The sequence below is a fragment of the Theropithecus gelada genome, chromosome 20 (genome assembly GCF_003255815.1).
Source record: "Theropithecus gelada isolate Dixy chromosome 20, Tgel_1.0, whole genome shotgun sequence".
Taxonomy (NCBI): domain Eukaryota; kingdom Metazoa; phylum Chordata; class Mammalia; order Primates; family Cercopithecidae; genus Theropithecus; species Theropithecus gelada.
In genome coordinates, this window is record NC_037688.1 from 68,744,368 (window position 1) to 68,764,746 (window position 20,379).

Below are 20,379 nucleotides of genomic sequence, written 5' to 3' on the forward strand. Positions count from 1 at the left end.
CTGACTTCAAGCTATCTGCGTGCCTTGGCTTCTCAAAAGTGCTGGATTACACGCATGAGCCACTGCATCCAGTCTTAATCCGTATCCTTTTGCTGGAAGAAACTGTACTGCGAGTATAACACCTTTTCTGACTCATGTGAGTTCTTCTAGTGAATCATCGAGCCTGAGGATGATCTTGGGGAACCCTGACATGAATACTGAAAACCCAATCTGAGTATTTTAGCTCTATGCACTCATTTCTATCTAGGTGACAATTATTTTAATGAGCAAAAACTTGGGCAAAGGCTGTTTTAAAAAGAGTGAAGGATGGTCAGGATGTACTGGCTCACATCCAGTATCACCAATTCTTTGATTCTATCTCCCAAATCTCTCTCAAATCTGTCTTCTTTCCTCCATTAACCTAATCTTGGCTACCACCTTCTCATCAGACTGCAATAGCATTCTGACTGGTTTCCACACTCACTCACTCCTCAGTTTGATGCCAGAGACAGCCTTTACAAACATACTTAAGTCACTTTCCTACTTAGAATGCTTCAGTGCGGTCTTACTGCCCATGAAGTCCTAAATCCTTCACAGGGCCTCTTGTACCTCGGAGGCTTCATACACGCCTTTGTTCAACATAACCCCCTTTCCACCCCATCTGCCTAGTATCAGCTTGAATATCCCTTCCTCAGGGAAGCGGCTCCTGATCAGCTTATGGTCTGGGTGAGGTCTTCAATGTACTCTCCTATTACACCCTCTTCTTTTACCTTTGCAGCCAGCGGCGCTCTGTATCCTTCTACTTATTACAATATTTATAATCATTGAATGTCTCTTTTCCACTACAGGGTAAGTTCCAGGAGGGCAGAGGCTTTTTCTGCACCACTTGTAACCTCAGTACTTTAATATTAGCACAGGGCCTGGCACATACCAGATGCTTAATAAATATCTGTTTACTATTTGAGCCTTGTGGCGTGAAGGTCTAGAAGACAAAGAGTAAGACAGAGAAGAGCAAAGAGCCTGGAACAAGAAGAGGCAGCTGGTATAATGCTTGGTCTGTTATAACATGATTTCTGAACTGTGTTTTTGAAAAATATATACACCCACATATACGACATAAACAATACCATAAAGCACATTGGTAGAAAACATATTTTCACAGGCTGAGAGGACTGAGCAATACTTGTATGACTAGTAGCTGGATGAATCCATGGCCCAGGCATACCACCAATAGAAAGGATGTGAAGGGAAAAGAGGGGACTGCCCATGCACCATGTTGACCCCCATCGTGGGACTCCATGCCACTGATTCAGCAAATACTCCGATTTCCAAGAATTCTTCTCCTGGGCTATCTGGGTTATATGTATATTTTGCACGTACACGGAAAACCCACAGACACCACTGTAGAATGGTTATCCATTTTGAAATCTGGCCTAGGGTCCTGGCAGGTTGACTACTGCTAAAAATAATTTCTGCCCTCCATTGCCAATGTCTGAGGTTTGGAAGATTGGTCTGGCCCAGCCCACTCCATCCAGGCCATGGTCTCTGCTGGTCTAACTTTCTCTGGCTCAGCTCCGTGATGCCCCATCCAGCCCTTACCCTGGCTTCTGAGGCCCTTAGAGATCACCTGGCCCATCTTCCCACACCAGGCTGCAATCTCCTTGACAATACCCCTGGTGGGTGGTTATCAGATTTCTCGAATGCCTTCAGGGCAAGAAGTAGCCATCCAGTTTGTGAGTATTTCAACATTTTCCTTTTGTAAAATGGAAAGGCATTTTCTACTTGGATTTGGAATAGTACCAGATACTCATTCTTAAAAACATACACATGTGTATGTCCAGACAAACAACACACTTCCTAAGAAATATTTTCCCAGAGTGATTCTATTGGTGATCCTAACTGGCTGTGCTGTAAAAGCATTTCCCAATAAATGGTAAGGCAGTCACCCACCCACAGACAATGGAAATTTTACAAGGAAAAAAAAATCATTCAAAGGAGGGGAGAATCTTGTGCATAAGGCAGGGAGGAGGGAGATATACCAACATATTTCTTAGAAAAGCAGTATTTTCGCTATATTTCTGGTGTTTTGTCATGCTGCTTTATAAACAGAAAAGCAGTTGTCTTTGTTACATTTCTAATATTCTATTAAACCACTGAAAAGCAACTGGAGATAAAGGAAGAGAGGGGGAAGAGAAAAAGGAAGTACGTGCCGAGGTCTACACTGCAGGACAATTCAGACTACACGTTTATCTCAATGTGATCCTCTCCAACTTCTTCCTTGCCCCATCCTTCCTGAGCAGGGCTATCTGATACTCGCCCATCCAGAGAAGCCTCCAGACCGTGAAAGGTTTCCAATGTAGTTGGGGCTTTCACACTGATTTTCTATGTATTACCTTATGAGTTTTTCAAAAGCTTCCTTTTCTTTCCGCAAAGCAGTGAGATAGCGTTGTTCCTCAGTTGAACCTCCGTATATAAGAAAGTAAACCCTGCATGTTAAGACAGAACTTTTAGATTGGAAAAACAGCATTTTTAATCCCTGAAAGGAACAGCAGAACATTTGAAATCAGCAGCCTAGAGTGTTCAAATAATAAATATTTGACTAAGAATCAACGGTTTCATTTATCACACACTAGCTCAAATTAAGCTGCCTAAACCCCACCTGTTAAAGGTCTTGTTACCACACAGGGCTTTTTAAATTTTCTTTTGCCAAAAGGAAGAAAAGAGTTTAGGTAAACACTGAAATATAACTAGAGGAATAGAATAGTTCTTTCCTCATAACTATAAACAAATTAAAAAAACACAAATTTTAGAGGCTTCTCCAATTCTTCCTTGGCACCTCTGCCAAACAATCATTGAAAAAGTTGGGTAGTATGTTATGAAAGTTATGAAAACCAGCCTATGAACTTTTTTTTTTTTTATTCATGTCTTAAGAGAACACAGCAGTCACACATTTTATATAAATACACGGGCATAGAAGACATATGGATTATATCAGGCATCTCAAAGAATAATTTGATCTACTTTCTCTTAGAAAAGGCCTGCTTTTTAGGCTGGGCACGGTGGCTCACACCTGTAATCCCAGCACTTTGGGAGGCTGAGGTGGGAGGATCACTTGAGCCCAGATGATCAGCTGGGTAATATAGTGAGACCCCATCTCTACAGAAAAAAAAAAAAAAAAAAGAATGAGTTGAGCATGGTGGCACATGCCTGTAGTCCGAGCCACCTGGGGCTGATGTGGGAGGATCAAGGGAGTCAGGGAAAGGGGGAGGTGTTCAGGCTGCAGCGAGCCGTGATTGCAACACTGCACTCCAGTCTGGGCATCTGGGCAAAACTCTGTCTCAAAAAAAAAAAAAAAAAACGGAAAAAAGAAAAAAAAGAGAAAAGTCCTGCTTTTCCATCTTGTTTGTTGCTAAGAGAGCGGAATTAAGCACCTCCTCTGTCCCTTAGGTTCACCTTCAGTCAAAGCTATTTTCCTTTTTGAGCCTTGGTTTTTCTTTTAGCTGTTATCTTCCTAGATGATAATTCTTTGAAGTGTAAACAGAGAAAAGATCATTGGGTAATGAGTCCAGAGACTCAGTTCTCCCACGGATGTGTCATGTGGCCAAGGCCAAGTCACCATTTCTGGGCCTCAGTTTCCCGTTGACAGAGTAAGTGGTTGCACTCCCAGGTCCCTTCTAACAATTTGCTCCCAAATATCACACTAATCTGTTCTCAGGCAAGAAAGAAGCTTGGTGTACATAAGCTATCTACAAAGTTGATCAGCAGCAAAGTACAAAAAATTTACCAGCCTATAATTATTTTACCAGCCTCATCTAATCTCTTCATCCTGCATTATTTCTGATCCAGCTCCTCCATTCATCTCTACTCTGAAAGGCTGTGTTAGTTAAAATGCTAGGGGAAGGTTTCTTTTGGCTCCGTTTTTGGTTCAGACTGAGTTCAGGATATTAATTTTGCTGTTTATTTCCCCTCAGATAATTGGAAAGCCAGAACACTATCTTCTTTGGGAGGCATCATTTTCTCATCTGATATTTCTGTAGATGTTTTATCTGATATTTCTTGAAACTCAAGTAAACCTGGTACAGTAATTCCCCCAACACTTCAGTTTTATGTGGATGTAATTTAGAGTCATTTCTTAAAATTTATAGGAAAGACATTTTAGAAGATAAAAATTACTTAGCCAAGTCACAGTTATATTAATTTTTGGTAGAAATTAGATTATGCATTTCTTAGATTTTTTCAGATACAGCACCCCATATGCTGCAAATCAATGCCCAAAGAATAAAGGACAGAACACACAGCAGCACGTAATGAGAACGTGAGCAGTCCCCTTAGTTTGCTGTCCTGCTATGACACTTGACATCCTTCCTATCCAACTTCCCAGATTCATCAGGAAGCAAAATAAGGTTTCATAAACATAAGCAGCATCGTAACGGATATTAAAGAAAACTAACATGCAACTGGTATAGTTTCTGGGTTAAATCCTAAAGAACTGTGCAACTGAAAGCTTTGATTCTTTATAACTTGCCTCAGAGGTTTCCCAGGCCTACTTGCCCTGTAAATTTCAAGCTGCCGAACAAAGGTTAGCTCTGCGTCATAAAGAACCACGTATCTTGGTTCCACTTCATGGAGTACCCTTGTCAGAGCATAGGGGTCGCTGCAGCCCAGAAGCGGATGGATGATAGTGAGGGGTTCTTTCAGGATTCCATAAGCAGCATCCGATGACAAATTTACATCAAATTCTTCATGCTTAATTTCTTCCAGGCAGCTTTCTGGGCTACTGCTTATTTCTCGACAATATCCTTCCTCGACATCTCCTTCCTCTCGCAGTTCCTCAGGTTTTCCTACCATTTGAGTTAAGGTCAACTTCCGCTTTTTTTTTTTGAGGGTCCTTTCTTTGGCAGAAGCCCGTTCTTTGTTTTGGGGGTCTTTGGGTCTTTTGTGAGATTTCCTAATTCTCTTTGAACTGTCTTCCTTCCTAAATTTCATCCAGACTTCTTCAGCTTTGCTATCCTTCTCAAAGGTTTTCCTGTAGAGCCTCAATAAGAAGGCCTCCGCTCCAAGAGTGATATAGTCTCTCAGCTGGGAACATGTTCGGTCATCACTTGCACATATCAGTACTTGACCTGAAAATAGAAAACAACATTATGTTACTATTACCTCACTTGTCCTCCTAGTTTCCCTGTGTCCCCTTATTCCTTCACCTGAAGGGAAGACATCTTACCTGTTGGTATCAAAGATCCACAATTTACAAACTATTTTAAAAGGGTCTTAGGTATTGATCAAATGCTTTCTCCTCTCTGGCAAGGTTACTTAAATCTTTTCAGTAAAGTTGAAGCCAGACTACTCAATCTTATGAAAGTACAACTGTGGTATAATGGTGGCTTTAAAGAAGTTCTTTTTAATTAATATATTTTTTTCAGAGGGTCTTATATATGCCTAAATTAATTCCAAATGGATTTTTCCTCTTTTGTGAATTGTCTTAGTCTCCTTTGCCAATTTAGACAATGTCTTCAGTTTGTATCGGCTCATTACATATTAAAGTAATAGAAGAGTTGAGGCTTCTTTGGAAAGATACTTGGCTGAGGATATAAAACAGGAGACCCATTAGTTTATTCCTTTGGGATTCCAGATTTAAAACTTGGTGAATATGTGTAGAGATTAGCTCAATCTTTAAACAGAAGTTCTAAGAACCCAACTAGTGAAAAAGCCTTCATGAAAAGCTTTCATGAATATACAATGATTCAACCTGGAGAAAATTACATCAAATGAACAGAAATGAGGTTGCCACTAGGATCCCAGTGTTCATTTGCCATTTATTTGTCTACATTTTATAGATAAAATAGCAGGGTTTTCAAATTGAGACAGGGTTTTCACCATTTTGGTCAGGCTAGTCTTGAACTACTTTTAAAGAGCTAATTAAATCAGGACTCATTTGATAGATTTTGAAAGCAAATGTTTTCATCTCCTTTTTTCCTACCTGGACCACCAAGAGCTTCACTCTCCTTATTTTCTGCCTCAATTTCTTTTAATACTTCAGTCAGTGCCTCCCACTTTGGGTTGCTTTCTAGGACCAGTTCCTTTTTTGCTTCTGTAGAGAAATAAAAATATCCCATTCTATGTGATAATATTTACCCATGAAGTCTTCCAAAGGCTTTTAAAACAACAGATAACACAAGCATCAGTACATATGCCCATTTATTTAAGCTTTCTTTATAATGATAGATGGACTCTGCTTTCCTGAAAAAGATCTACTAAAAAGAAAGATACTTCAAACCATTAACAGGGCTTTCAAAATGCCTTAGTAGAAAGTTACATGCATGGTCACTAATGAGAGACCATTCTGTGTTAGTTGTTTCTGTTGACACTGTATATAAGCAGCTATACAAAATAAAGGCATTGGTACAGAATGACAGCATTTATTATTTCTAAAATCCCCATGACTTTCATAATCCTGAACATGGATAAAAGGAGACAATAATTAAATTTTTTGTTTCTATAAGCATTCCAACACAAACATATCAATAATATATTTAATTATGTTTTCTTTAAAAAGATTTTTTTTTTTTTAAGACGAAGTTTCACTTTTGCTGCCGAGGCTGGAGGCAATGGCGTGATCTTGGCTCATTGCAACCTCTGCCTCCTGGGTTCAAGCAATTCTCCTGCCTCAGACTCCCAAGTAGCTGGGATTACAGGCACGTGCCACCACTCCTGGCTAATTTTGTATTTTCAGTAGAGACAAGGTTTCACCATGTTGGTCAGGCTACTCTTAAACTCCTGACCTCAGGTGATCTGCCTGCCTTGGCTTTCCAAAGTTCTGAGATTACAGGCATGAGCCACTGCGCCCGGCCACAATTAAGTTTTCAAACAGACCTTTAAACTAGGCAGAAAGCAGGCATTAACCCTATCCCATGCCTTAAAAACCTAGTGATATTTACGATATCACTAGATAGATGCTGGAATAAAACCCATATTCACCTCATTCTAGTATATTTATATTGCTTAAACATTAAAAAGGATATTCAAATATTTTACCCTGACTTTATTTATTAGTTTTGAGACACAGTCATACTCTGTCACCAAGGCTGGAGTACAGTGGTGTGATGGTATCTTGGTGTAACCCTGAACTCCTGGGCTCACCTTAGCCTCTCAGGTACCTGAGATGTTAAGTGCACATCACCTTGCCAGGCTACTTTCGAAGTTTTTTTTTTTTTTTTTTTTGAGACAGAGTCTCACTCTGTTGCCCAGGTTGGAGTGCAGTGGTGCGATCTCAGCTCACTGCAACCTCTGCCTCCTGGGTTCAAGTGATTCTCCTGTCTCGGCCTCCTGAGTAGCTGGGATTACAGGTGCCCGCCACCACGCCTGGCTAATTTTTGGTATTTTTAATAAGAGGCCAGGTTTCACCATGTTGGCCAGGCTGGTCTCAAACTCCTGACCTCAGGTGATCTGCCTGCCTCGGTCTCCCAAAGTCCTGGAATTATAGACATAAGTCACTGTGCCTGGTCTTAAAATTTTTTTTGTAGAGATGGAGTCTTGCTTTGTTGCCCAGGATGGTGTTGAATTCCTGGGCTCAAGCAATCCTCCTGCCTCGGCCTCCCAAAGGGCTGGTATTATAGGTGTGCGCCACCATGCCCCAACCTCACCCTAACTCAGAAATAATAATTACTTTGAAGTTTAAAAAAAATCAATAAATAGTTCTTTATGTAGCATACTTTTGATCGATATTTGGCATTCGTTATTTGCAACCCCTGGGAAATAGATTCTAAGACTTGTCATGCTTTATACTTCGACATACATTACACATATACTTCACACATATACTTTTGACATACATTACATGTTACATATAACAAACATACACACATTTATCATCAAGGAACACACTTTTCACATGGCCAAAGGAGACTTTAAATTGTGCTTTAAATATCTATACCAAATACTGAAATAAACAACACATTTAAAGACTTAACCCTACAAGATACCTTGCCCTTCTTTAATTTCCATTTTTTCAGATATTTTGCCTTTTTTACTCATTTTGGCATCTGGAAGATGATAAACCCTTGCTCGAGCATTTATAAACATCGAGGTGCTGGAGTCAAGAAACAGCCAACCTAATATGAAAAGTTAAAAGAAAAAGTGCCATCAATTTACGGTTAATTTAAAATAGTCTCTGATGGTCACATGACCTACATATGTAACCGGCTGCCATCCTGTTTTCCTACCAATCACACCTCCTCCCACTATTGTGATCTCTCACTGTTCAGCTAGACCAGTGGTTTTCCGGGTGTGGTCCATGAACTCCCGGGGGTCCCCAAGATGTTCTCAGGGCTGTGTGATGTCAAAACTTTTCTCATAACAATACTATGACATTATTTGACTTTTTTCACTGTGTTGACATTTCCAGTGATGGTGTAAAAGCAATGCTGGATAATACTGCTGGTGCTGTAGCACGAACCAAGGCAGTGCCATGAAAGTGTACTGGCATTCAGTGCGTTCTTTACTGTCATGCTTCCGCAGTTCATCACTTAAGAATGTCCCTAAAGAAGCATCAAAATTATTAACTGTATTAAATCTTGACCCCAGGGGTTCACAGACCACACTTTGGAAACCGCTGGTCTGGTCAAACAGTGGCAGAGGCCAAAGCAGTGGTAGCAAAACAAGATGGTGGCCAGCTGTATATGTATATCCCCCTACAAATCTCTTCTGCTCTTCAGTCGTTGGCACTCTGGCTGATGGAAACCCCATACTCCCTTGCTTTTGCTTTGAGGGAAATGAATTTTAAGTTCTTAACAACTAAACTTCCAGAACACAACCTATTTCTAAGTTGAGGACTGCCTGTACTACACACAGTCTTTTCTAGAAATAAAATTGCCCGGAACGGATATGAATATTTATTATTACACAGAACAGACGTTAAGTAGGCGGAAACATTAGCTATCAATAAAACCTACATCTTTGTGCTATGAACATAAAACATAATTTGAAATCTCAGTATAACATATAGTTGAATATAGCACTTTTCACACCTGATTCCCCCTAAGACCTAACACTTTATTCAAATGAGCTCTTAGAATATTATTAGTATTTTAATCTCTCACCTGAATTCTGACCAAAAGCTTTTTCCGTTGCTCTCAGAGATTCCAGGAGATTAAGAAATGTGACACAATCATACTGAGAGAGATACTGCAGCAAAGTTCGTAATATCTTCAAATCCTGAACTAAGGATTTAGTCTTGGCTCCAAGCTGGTGCCACAAAGGATCCAGATAGTGGCGGATTGTCTAAAACAATAATAAAATTGGGTATTGCTAAAATATGTTAAGTATAGTTATTCTTAATACAAATCATATTTTCAAAAGGATTGTTTCCTGTATAACTAAAAATGGTTAAAATGGTAAATTTTATGTCATATATGTTTTACTACAATAGAAAACCCCAAACATTATTCAAGGAAGTGGCTAGAACATTTCAGTTAATAAAATTCTAATAATAATGTTTAAATTTCCAAATATAGAAGAATGTCTTACTGCTAGAATCTTTATGATCAGATAGAGTCAATCTATCATTATCCAAATATATATTACTGTCAGGAAAGAAAAGACCTGATAAACATCAGATAATCAATTATTTGTTTTTATGAACAGACTCTAAGCATGTAGCTCAGATATGTTCAATTCCTGCCATGTTTGACTCTGACTATCCTGGATGGATAAAGACATGGGATCCAAATGGACCAAGCAGAGGGCATAAACCAAGCACGATGACTTACTAACAAATTAAGGTACATTGTTATTTAATTTGTACATGAGTATCAAGTTTTTTGACCTTTAAAATAAGGTATAACCAAGAAATGAAAAATTTAGTTTGATGCTCATGTACAAATTAAATAACAATTACCAAATCAAATAACAACGTACCTTAATTTGTTGATGTAAAAATTTCTTTAGTGTTTTTTCTAAAGTGGATTCATGATAGGAAAATATTTGTTAAATTAACAATGGACTGGCCGGGCGCGGTGGCTCAAGCCTGTAATCCCAGCACTTTGGGAGGCCGAGATGGGCGGATCACGAGGTCAGGAGATCGAGACCATCCTGGCGAACACCGTGAAACCCCATCTCTACTAAAAAATACAAAAAACTAGCCGGGCGAGGTGGCGGGTGCCTGTAGTCCCAGCTACTCGGGAGGCTGAGGCAGGAGAATGGCGTGAACCCGGGAGGCGGAGCTTGCAGTGAGCTGAGATCCGGCCACTGCACTCCAGCCCGGGCTACAGAGCGAGACTCCGTCTCAAAAAAAAAAAAAAAAAAAAAAAAAAAAAAAAAAAACAATGGACTAAGTTTGATTATTATTAGTAGTAGTATTATTTTGAGATGAAGTCTCGCTCTGTCACCAGGCTGGAGTGCAGCGGCACAATCTCGGCTCACTGCAACCTCCACCTCCCAGGTTCAAGCGATTCTGCCTCACCCTCCCAAGTAGCTGGGACTACAGGCATTGCTACCATGCCCAGTTAATTTTTTGTATTTTTAGTAGAGACGAGATTTCACCGTGTTAGCCAGGATGGTCTCCATCTCCTGACCTCATGATCTGCCCTCCTTGGCATCCCAGAGTGCTGGGATTACAGGCGTGAGCCACCGCGCCCGGCTGATTATTTTTTAAGATTCCAAAATGCTATCTAAAACAAAGAACAGCTTTATGTATATACTATGTACGTACCTACATATCCACAGCTATGTATATGTATGTTTCCTTCACAGACTGATTCTGCAACTTTTTAGGTAAGAATTATCCGATTTTCTTATCAGAGATTTGTAGCCTGATATAAAAGCAGTACCATTGCATGGAATCTTATCTAACAAATTTAATAATGAGCAGGAGTAGTATCTGGATGACCGTATAGTTTATTGTCTAAACCAGGACACTTGTGGAAAAAGAAATGATACACTATTTATAATCACTCCAGGACAACAGGTAGATACTGGGACTGTCCTGAACAAACTGGGATATTTAACTACATGCCTCTTTTCTAAAATTATCTACAAAACTTTAAATATTTTAACAAGACACATGTGATATCTATATTTAGATATGGTTTACTAAAAGAATATCTAAAACAATGAAGTGACTGTTACTAACCAGGGGGATAATCAACAGAAATTTAGTGTGAAACATGTTAGGCTACAATTTTATTTTTCTAGGGCTATATACATTCTATTAAAAGATTGTGTGGGATTTAAAAAAAATCACCAAGGACTAAATTATAAAAAACTTTAAGCATAGAGGAAAACAGAATATATAAAATTAGTTTTATATATCAATATTTCATAGTCAAGTGACTTTTTTGAAGAATCACAGAAATAAGAAGTTAAATTTTTCCTTTTTTATAATCGCCATGCATTATTTCCAGTGACACAGAGATTGATTCACAGTTTAAAAGACAGGAACTTTTTCTACCAGAATATGACAAAAAAGCTGCCAAGAATTTCTAAAAGGTCAGCATTTTCTAGATCTCCAGTTCAATACTAGACATTTATGTATTTGTAATAATATTAATCTATAATGAAAAAGTAGACATTTATATATCTGCAATATTAATCTATAATAAAAAATTAGTTAGAATAAAAATTCCTGGAACTGATGTCTTACCATTTCCTCAATTCAGAATGTAATTTTAAGACAGAGCAAGTTTCACACTCCTCAGTAATGAAAACTCATCCAAATTATTTTTTATTCCGTAAGAGATCATAAATTCATGTACAATTATGGAGCATTCTTATGTAAAACTCTTCTACCTGTAGATATCCAAATGTTGTCACTTCAAAGTAAAAAAGTTATTTATTTTCTTCTTGATTATAGTTATAATAAGAGATAATTACTATATAACTGCAAAAGTCAGAGTGATGCTTATATGCCACTCCTATTTTACTACAAATTATTACTTTCCAGTAAACCAAAGAACCTATGTTTTAAATGACCTCCAATCTTATTCTTAAATAACAGCAAATTCCTATTAACAACATTGCAAATATTAAAATAACTTGCATTCTTTAAAATTACAACATAATAAACTGTGCTTAAAAGGAAAAACAGTACCTTGTCAAAAGGCTTTCCAATAGCATTTTCTAAAGATAAATCTTCCACTTCAAGCGATGGGTTATGGCATTTTAGTTCCTTTAGACACGCATTTAAAATGTCCAGTATAGCAGTCTGTATAGCAAGCATGGCAGGTGTCATAGAAACATGGATTTCTACAACTTCGGGTTTGTGCTGTTCTAAAAATGAGTTTACTGCTACATGGAACCTAAAGAGACAAATATTTTTCAACAATTTTCTACAGTTTCAGCAGCTATATATTTCTGGTCTTGGTTTAACACTCCATTTTTATAAATGCTACAAACAACACGAAAAGCAAAATAACAAACAAATGAAAAGCAAAACAACAACGTTTTCAAAAACACTTTGAACCTCAATGAATAGAAGTATTATATTATTCAGATAAGGCAAGGGTCAGCAAACTACGGTCTGGGCCAAATCCTGTACCTGGTTTTAAAGTCTCATTTGAATGCAGTCACACCCATTACTTATGTAAGCAGTCTATACTTGGTTTTGGGCAATAACAGAGTTGAGTAATTGTGACAGTCTATATGGCCTGCAGAGCCCAAAACATTTACTACCTGGCCATTTACAGGAAGAGTTTGTTGACTCCCAAAACAAAGGTATAATCAAGAAAGTAAAAAATACTATAACTACCCTTTCTCTGCTTGTTTGTTTTGTTTGTGAGACAGAGTTTCGTTCGTTGCCTAGCCTGGAATGCAATGGCGCAATCTCGGCTCACTGCAACCTCTGCCTCCTGGGTTCAAGTGATTTTCCTGCCTCAGCCTCCCTAAGTAGCTGGGATTATAGGCATGCGCCAACGCGCCCGGCTAATTTTTGTATTTTTAGTAGAGACGGGGTTTCACCATGTTGACCAGGCTGGTCTGAACTCCTGACCTCAGGTGATCTGCCTGCCTTGGCCTCCCAAAGTGCTGGGACTACAGGTGTGAGCCATTGCACCCGGTGTACAACTACTCTTAAAATAACATATAATCAAAATACATGGTAGCATAGGTTGCAAAAATGTTTGAAAACTGACACCTTAATGTTATTCCTAGAAATTAACAAAACTACTTCAAAATCTTTGTGCTTTATTTCCCTCTTGAGTAATTTTCAAAGCAGAAGTGGTACTCTTAGCCAATAAATCTGCAGTACACCTAAAGCTGTTGTATATGTGGGTCTCTAGATCCCTGGGAGTTTCACTAAATATATAAGAAAGAATAAAGAGGCTGTCTTGGATGGATTTGATAGACCAGCAGAAAAGTAACCGTCAAATTGCTCGCGACTTAAATAAAATCACAAACTTGGTGCATACATATTTATAGCTGGATATGTTTGTTACAAACCTGACTAGGTTCTATCAAACAAGATTACAATGAATTTTACATTACATTACATCAAAGTGCAACTAAGTTACAGTAGGTCTCACAAAAAAAGATGACAAATAACGTCATCATTATTTGTCACACAATGTTCTTTACCTTGGCCACAGATACAGTTTCCTCACAAAAAGATTTCTCATCACTCTTTCCACATGACAAAAACCAGTATCAAAGGCAACAGCATTGTCTGTGAAAGCTTTAATAAAACCACGTTTGTTTTTCTGGCGAAAGAGGCGCAAGATGAATGCTTCTTGACAAGACTCGATTATTCTGTGGGCTCTATACACCAAGATGCCTGAGAGGGAGAAACGTAATTTAAATTACAGAACAAGTAGGTAATTTTTATGCTCATTTCCATTCATTCATCACATTTTTCTTAAGGACCTACATGAGAATGAACAAGCACCATTCTAGACTGGGCATATAGCCACGCACAGAACAGACATAAATCCCTGTCCTCAAGGAATTGACTATAAACAGTATAAATAAGTAAAATATTCAGTATGTTACAAGTGCTGACAAGAAAAAATGAGAGAAGGAGGAGAGGGAGTATGTATGAGGGGTGGTTTCACCAATGTGATACCCGAATAAAGGCTGGATGGAGCCTTGTGACCATCTGGGCCAAGAGAGTTCCAGACTGCCAGGCTGAGGGGACAATGAGGGCACAGGCCCTGGGGTGGGGTGTTTCTGGCATGTTAGGGGAAGAACTTCTGAAAGCAAAGTAAGTCAGGAATTTTTTTAAAAAATATATGAATCAGATGTGGACTATACAAAATAGCCGCAGTTTAGAAGTCTGGACAACATCTGTATCACCTATTAGACGAATTCAATTTTCAGAATCAGAAGATAGTCAATTCAGAGGTCAACTGGTCCATTTAAAACAAAAGCCTTCAATCGACATCCTTAATGTGTCTCGGGGGTGTGTGTGTGATGATAACACCTCTGAATCTCAAAAATAAGAGCAATTATACATGCTTCATTATTTACGAAATGAGACTACTGACCCAGATCTTTCACACATATTGTGTCATCTGATGCAGTGATTAGTGCTAAGTTAGGGAGAAACATGAGATGACATAAAGGCATACAGACATCCTTTCTAGATCAAAACCTCAGTTACTCCATGATGAGTCTGTCTTTCAGACCTAAATCAAGCTGGTTACCTTACATATATTTGGGATAATGTGCTTGCATGCTTTTGATCCAGTTCTCCTGTCTGGAAGGGTCTGGACAATGATACTAACAGTGATTTACGACCCTTCTAATAGTTCAATAAACTCAGATTTTACTATTTTAATGTTTAAGTTTTGGATAGAGGTAGATGGAGCTAAAATTTACTCTAGCTCAGCTAATTATCTTTCAAATATGGTAAAAATTAATAGTGTTATTTAGGAATTTATAGACAAAGGATTTTCAATAACCCCCCAATACATGTACATAACTAATTTACTACTCAGAAGAGATTCTGTACCTAGTGGGTGGGCTTTCCCAAAGACTCTAAGAGGCCACATTTTGTTAGCCTGGAGTGAAATATTACATAAAGTCAAGAATAATAAAAATGAACTTCTAAAGAAAAGGAGCAACTCAATTTAAGAAAATGTTGTGCTCCAAAAAGTTGTCTTCATTTTGGTTGGAACCCAGGAGGAAGAAGAGAACTAATACTACATCCCAGGTAAATGGGTTAGGTGTTTCTATAGATTTTTATTTCATTTAACTCTCATGATAATTCCATGCAGTAGGTATCATGACGAGACCAAGGAAGGGAAGCAACTTGACCAAGGTCATCCAGCAAGTAAGAGGGAGGCTGAAGGTTCCAAATCACATGTAAAATCATGGTATTCTATTTAGTCACACCAACTCAAGACACCACTTTTTCGAAAAATAAAAATAAAAATAATAGAAGCAGGTTGGGTTTTTGGAAGGAGTTTTGGTCCCACAAAAGCCTACTGTAGATTTTTTTGTTCCTGTAACATTTTGTATCTCATACTGTACTATAATTACTTCTTTACTTATCTGTCTCCTCCACTAAACTGCCCGAGAACAGGAACATCGTAACACCACCAGGCAGAGATCATAGAGATCATAGAATGCTGACTATGTGCCATGATACCAGGTATTTTACATACAGCATTTCATTTCACCCTGACAATCCTAGGAGGAAGGTACTATCTTTATCACTAATGTACGGGTGAATAAGCTGAGGCATAGAGACATTAAGAAACTTGCCTAAAAATACACAGCTGGTGCGAGATGAAGAGAACTCAAACCCAGAAGCAGTCTAACTCACGAGGTCACCATACTGTCCCATTCATCTGTCTATCTTCAGCACCCTTCCTGCCACGCAAGGGACCCTCAGTGAGTTAAACATTTGTTGAATGAACGTAAGGTGGGGGCACAGCACTGGGTACACAAATCTAAAGTGTAACTGAAAAACACATATATATTCCCCAGAAAGTGTGTTCTTAGTTCCGTCTGGAGATGTCAGGGTCATTCTGGTAATGAAAGCATCCTCCTGTCCTGTTCTTTTCCAAGTACAATCTCAGCAGGTATTTACACAGTTCTCCCACGTGTTAGGAGTTCTGGTTAGTAGGGACTCCTGGGGTGGGGTGTGGTGGGACTAATGGGTAGTGACAGGTGAAGAAGCTGGGGCTGGGGGATTCAGCCTTTCCAGAGGGTCACCTGCACTTCATGGACTGCCCTTTGGTCAGTCCTGGGGGATGATTCCAGGGAATGAAAGAACTAGAAAGAAGTCATTTTTGGCATTCATTTACATTCCACTCAGCAAAGCATCAGTAACAGCTTCAGCTTCATTATTGGCTGGGCTTTGATGAGAAAGGAAGAGGGAATTTGGCATTTTTCATTAGGAGCTACATATAAGCCAGACTTCAACATTGCACAGATTCACATTGCTCTCTGCCTGATTAGGTTGCGCTGTAACTGAAAGTCACAGAGTATTACTGACACCTAGTGGTAGTTTCAAACACAACACAAAATTTTTTTTAATCAATTTAAAAAATAAAGTAAAACCAAGCTTATAAGAAAGCAGCAAACAGTAAAAGACTGGTGTATCAAGATTTCTGGTTATAAAAGGCCAATTTTATTTGGTATCAATTACTAAGAGTTTGTTGTGTACCAGGCACTAGACTAAGCAATTATTTTATTAACTTAATCCTTACAATAACTTTAGGAAACAGTTTTCTTAATGAGAAAACTGGGGTTAATGAAAGTTAAGAAGCTTGCTTTGTAAGCAGGGTGTTAGCATTCAAAATCAGGTGAGCCTATGATACTGTTTATAACAATTATAAAAGTTATAAAAGAGTAACCAAACTTCTTCAATCGGTTTACCATTGAAGCATTCATTCACACATTTATCAAATTTTTCTTGAGGGTCATCTAGGTTCAGGGTAATATGACAGATATGGTGGGAAGTAAGATTATGAATTTCAGAGTCTCTCGCCTCCAGAAGTTCACCAATGATCACAGTACTATATACGTCCATCATTCACCCAACAAATATGTCTTTAGTACCTACCATGTGCCAGTTACTTACCCTGGGATGAACAACTTGTTCCTTGTGCTGAAGCTTATCTTGTGAGTGACAGACAGACAAACACACAAATACAATGTAGTATTGTGAGCACTATGAGTGGGGAGAAATACAGAGTAATATGAGGGCACAGAGGCACAGCCCCTACATTCGCTTTGGGGACATCAGAAAAGGTTTTGGAAAGGATAATGAAAATGAATTTCTTTTCTATTTAATTCTAGCTAAAAAATTTTTTCCTTGAAATAAGCGAGCAACTACTTGATTTAATTTCAAATAATACCAAAAAAATCTTAAAGGGGAAAACTAAATATTTTAGGAAATATACAAAGATTATTTATAAACATTTCAAATCTGATTAAGTTCTAAAAGCAAATGCTAATGAACTGCAAGTATTTACTGAATAAGAGCTTAGAAAACAAGGAAAAGTTAATCTTACATTGAGTTACCTATTCAGGTCACAGATAGTTATTGAGCATCTACAATGTGTCAGGTATCAGGCCGAAAGCTGGAAGCACAATGTTGAACAAAAGCTTCCAGTAGTGCCCACTAGAAGGGTCGAAGGTTCTAGTAGAGCGTTTAGCAGAGGGGACAGACAAAAATAAAAATGTACAAATTGCTCTCTCTGGTCTGTGCCTCCAAGATGACAAAGAAAAGAAGGAACAACGGTCGTGCCAAAATGGGCTGCGGCCATGTGCAGCCTATTCGCTGCACGAACGGTGCCTGAGGCGTGCCCAAGGACAAGGCCATTAAGAAATCTATCATTCGAAACATAGTGGAGGCTGCGGCAGTCAGGGACATTTCTGAAGAGAGCCTCTTCGACGCTTATGTGCTTCCCAAGCTGTACGTGAAGCTACATTACTGTGTGAGTTGTGCAATTCACAACAAAGTAGTCAGGAATCGATCTTGTGAAGCCTGCAAGAACAAACACCCCACCCCAATTTAGACCTGCGGGTGCTGCTCCACAACCCCCACCAAAGCCCATGTAGGGAGCTGAGTCCTTCCAGACTGAAGACAGACTATTCTCTGGAGAAAACTAAAATGGAAATTGTACTTAAAAAAAAAGAAAGTACAAATTCACATACAAATAAGATTCCAAATTCTTACCAGTAATTAAATCTGAAGGTATCCTATCAGTCAAGAAGTCAACCACAAGTATCCTACTTGTTGCAAATATAACACCACCTTGTGTGTAAACTTCATAGCGACTGTTGCTTGTGATTTCATTTGTTACACGGCGAGGGAGGTGTTCAACTCCTTCTATCTTCAGCTGATTGATAAAATACTCCTAAATCAAATCAAACTTGATTAGTAGGCTACCTAATACAGGGCAGTTTTTATTAGGTTGCAGATACTTAAAATAATGTGCTGTCTTTCTCTGAGATAATGAACTTAATAATGAATATACAAACTAAGTTACTTCTTTAAAGTAACTTCAACCAAACAGTCTACATTTAATGAGGTTTTTCTTGTTTTGGGGTTTACACTAAGGAATAATTGAACTTCAGTCATTATCAGCACTAAACTACAATAACATATGCACACACACACAAAAACTCAAACTTTTAAAAGCGTGCAGTAAAAGATTTCTGCTACCTAAAAAATACTTCCCATCAAAGCCAGGTTTGTAGCCAAGCGCATTCTATGAGAAGATAACAAGGGAATCCTTTTCCCAGACAATGTTTTAGACTATCAGTTCTGTGCTGATCCATCCTAGAGGGACTTCATGTCACTGGATCCCTTGGCTTGGTTTATTTACATCCCCAGTTTAAAACCACTTTTACTAGGCACTATGTGTTGCCTTAGGCCCCTATGCCAAGCACTGGGGATACCTAGATGAATCAAACAGGGTCCCTGCCTCAAAGAGACTGTGCTCACTCTTCTCAGCTGACATTTTTCTCCTGGCCACCTGCTCTATCTAGGGGATCATCAGACTTGTCAGACCAAGCTGTGTCCCCTCTCAACATCCCCCAGCCCCAAGTGTTGCCCCATTCCATCTTTCTTAGTGTTCTCTATTCTCCTTAACTGTCGGTAACCTTTGCTAACATCCTCAGCTTCCAGATCCAATCCCTTTCTGACCCGATGGCCCTCTTAACATAGCCTTAGTGAATGCCCTATTTCCTGGTCCCTTCTTTTCCCTATTGGGGTTTTCCAGCCTCACCATCTCCTTTCATGTCTCCCCATCACCCTCAGAGACCCTTCCATCTTCATCACTGTTCCTTTTCAGGGACCATCCTTCTGCCCCCAGAAACTCCCTTAATGGCCAACTTCAGGACTCTCCCGTTATTCCTATCCAGATCCTGCTTTCGACATCTCCCCTTTCCCTTGCAGGGACCTCTGATCCTCTCCTACCACTCAGAGCCCCTTCACCTTTCAATGCCCTTGCACCCATGTCAGGGACCTGCATCCTTCTGGGGACCCCTCCCATCCCTCTTAGCGCTGTCAGGGAATTGCATCCTTCTCGGGAACCCTTCCATCAGTCTCATTGTGCCTGCACAGTGTCAGGGACTTGCATCCCCTGGGGACCCCTCCCATTTCTCTTAATGTTTTTGAACTCTGGTCAAAGACTTGCATCCTTCTCGGGACCCCTCCCTGTCCTCCCAGAGTCCCCGCACAGTGACAGGGACTTGCATTCCTCTTACTGTTTTTTAACTCCTGCCAGGGACCTGCAGCCTTCTCGGGGCCCCTCCAGTTCTTCTCAGTGTCCCCGCACAGTGTGAGCGACCGGTATCCTCCTCGCGACCCCTCCCATACGTCTGTGTCCGCGCAGTGTGAGGCACCTGCATCCCCCTGGGGACCCCTGACATCCTTCTCTGTGTCACTGCGTAGTGTCGGGGCCTGAATCCCCCTCAGAGCCCCTCCATCCCTGTCAGAGACCTCGCATCCGCTCAGAAGTCCCCCAACACTCCCTCACTCCCATGCCGGCGCGGTCGCACCTCCTCGGCCGGCTGCGTGTTGAGCACCAGCACCAGGCAGGCTGGGTGGCAGTGCAGCCGGAGAAAGTGGTAGAGGAGCCGGTCCGCGCCGAGCCCGCGAGCGCACACTACCAGCCCGTCAGTGTCGAGCAGTTCCAGCACCAGCTGTCGCTCGTACTCCAACAGTGGCGCCATAGCCGTCCGTCGAGCCGGCAACTCCGGCTCCATCGAAGCTCTTCCGGGTCGCAGCCGAACGCAGACGAAGGGAGCCGACTCAGAGACGAGAGTGAAGGGAGCCGACTCAGAGACGAAAGTAGGCCGAACTCAACTGAAGAGAGCCGAGTCCGAGAGGACGAAAGCCAGCCGAATGTAGCCGAGGAGAGCCGAGACTGAGGCGGTCGTGGGCCGAACGCAGCCGAAGAGGAGCCGAGGCCAGGACGAGAGTGCGCTCAGAAAGCCGAAGAGAGCCGAGCCTGA

The 20,379-nt window shown here is 40.1% G+C and overlaps 1 protein-coding gene and 1 pseudogene across 1 annotated transcript in view; one reads left to right on the forward strand and one right to left on the reverse strand.

The window, feature by feature from the left end:
• Positions 1-20,133, reverse strand: part of ERCC4 (ERCC excision repair 4, endonuclease catalytic subunit) — a 32,187-nt gene extending 12,054 nt beyond the window's left edge. Inside the window, exons 1-9 of the mRNA XM_025371507.1 lie at positions 19,924-20,133; positions 18,095-18,275; positions 13,543-13,738; positions 12,062-12,269; positions 9,075-9,255; positions 7,959-8,087; positions 5,957-6,067; positions 4,505-5,102; positions 2,373-2,465 (exon numbers count right to left, since the gene is read on the reverse strand). Of these exons, the coding sequence (XP_025227292.1) occupies positions 2,373-2,465; positions 4,505-5,102; positions 5,957-6,067; positions 7,959-8,087; positions 9,075-9,255; positions 12,062-12,269; positions 13,543-13,738; positions 18,095-18,275; positions 19,924-20,130 (1,904 nt within the window). The 5' untranslated portion in view covers positions 20,131-20,133. The remainder of the gene's footprint in view (positions 1-2,372; positions 2,466-4,504; positions 5,103-5,956; positions 6,068-7,958; positions 8,088-9,074; positions 9,256-12,061; positions 12,270-13,542; positions 13,739-18,094; positions 18,276-19,923) is intronic.
• Positions 17,631-17,976, forward strand: LOC112614786 (annotated as a pseudogene).
• Positions 20,134-20,379: the final 246 nt, after the last annotated feature.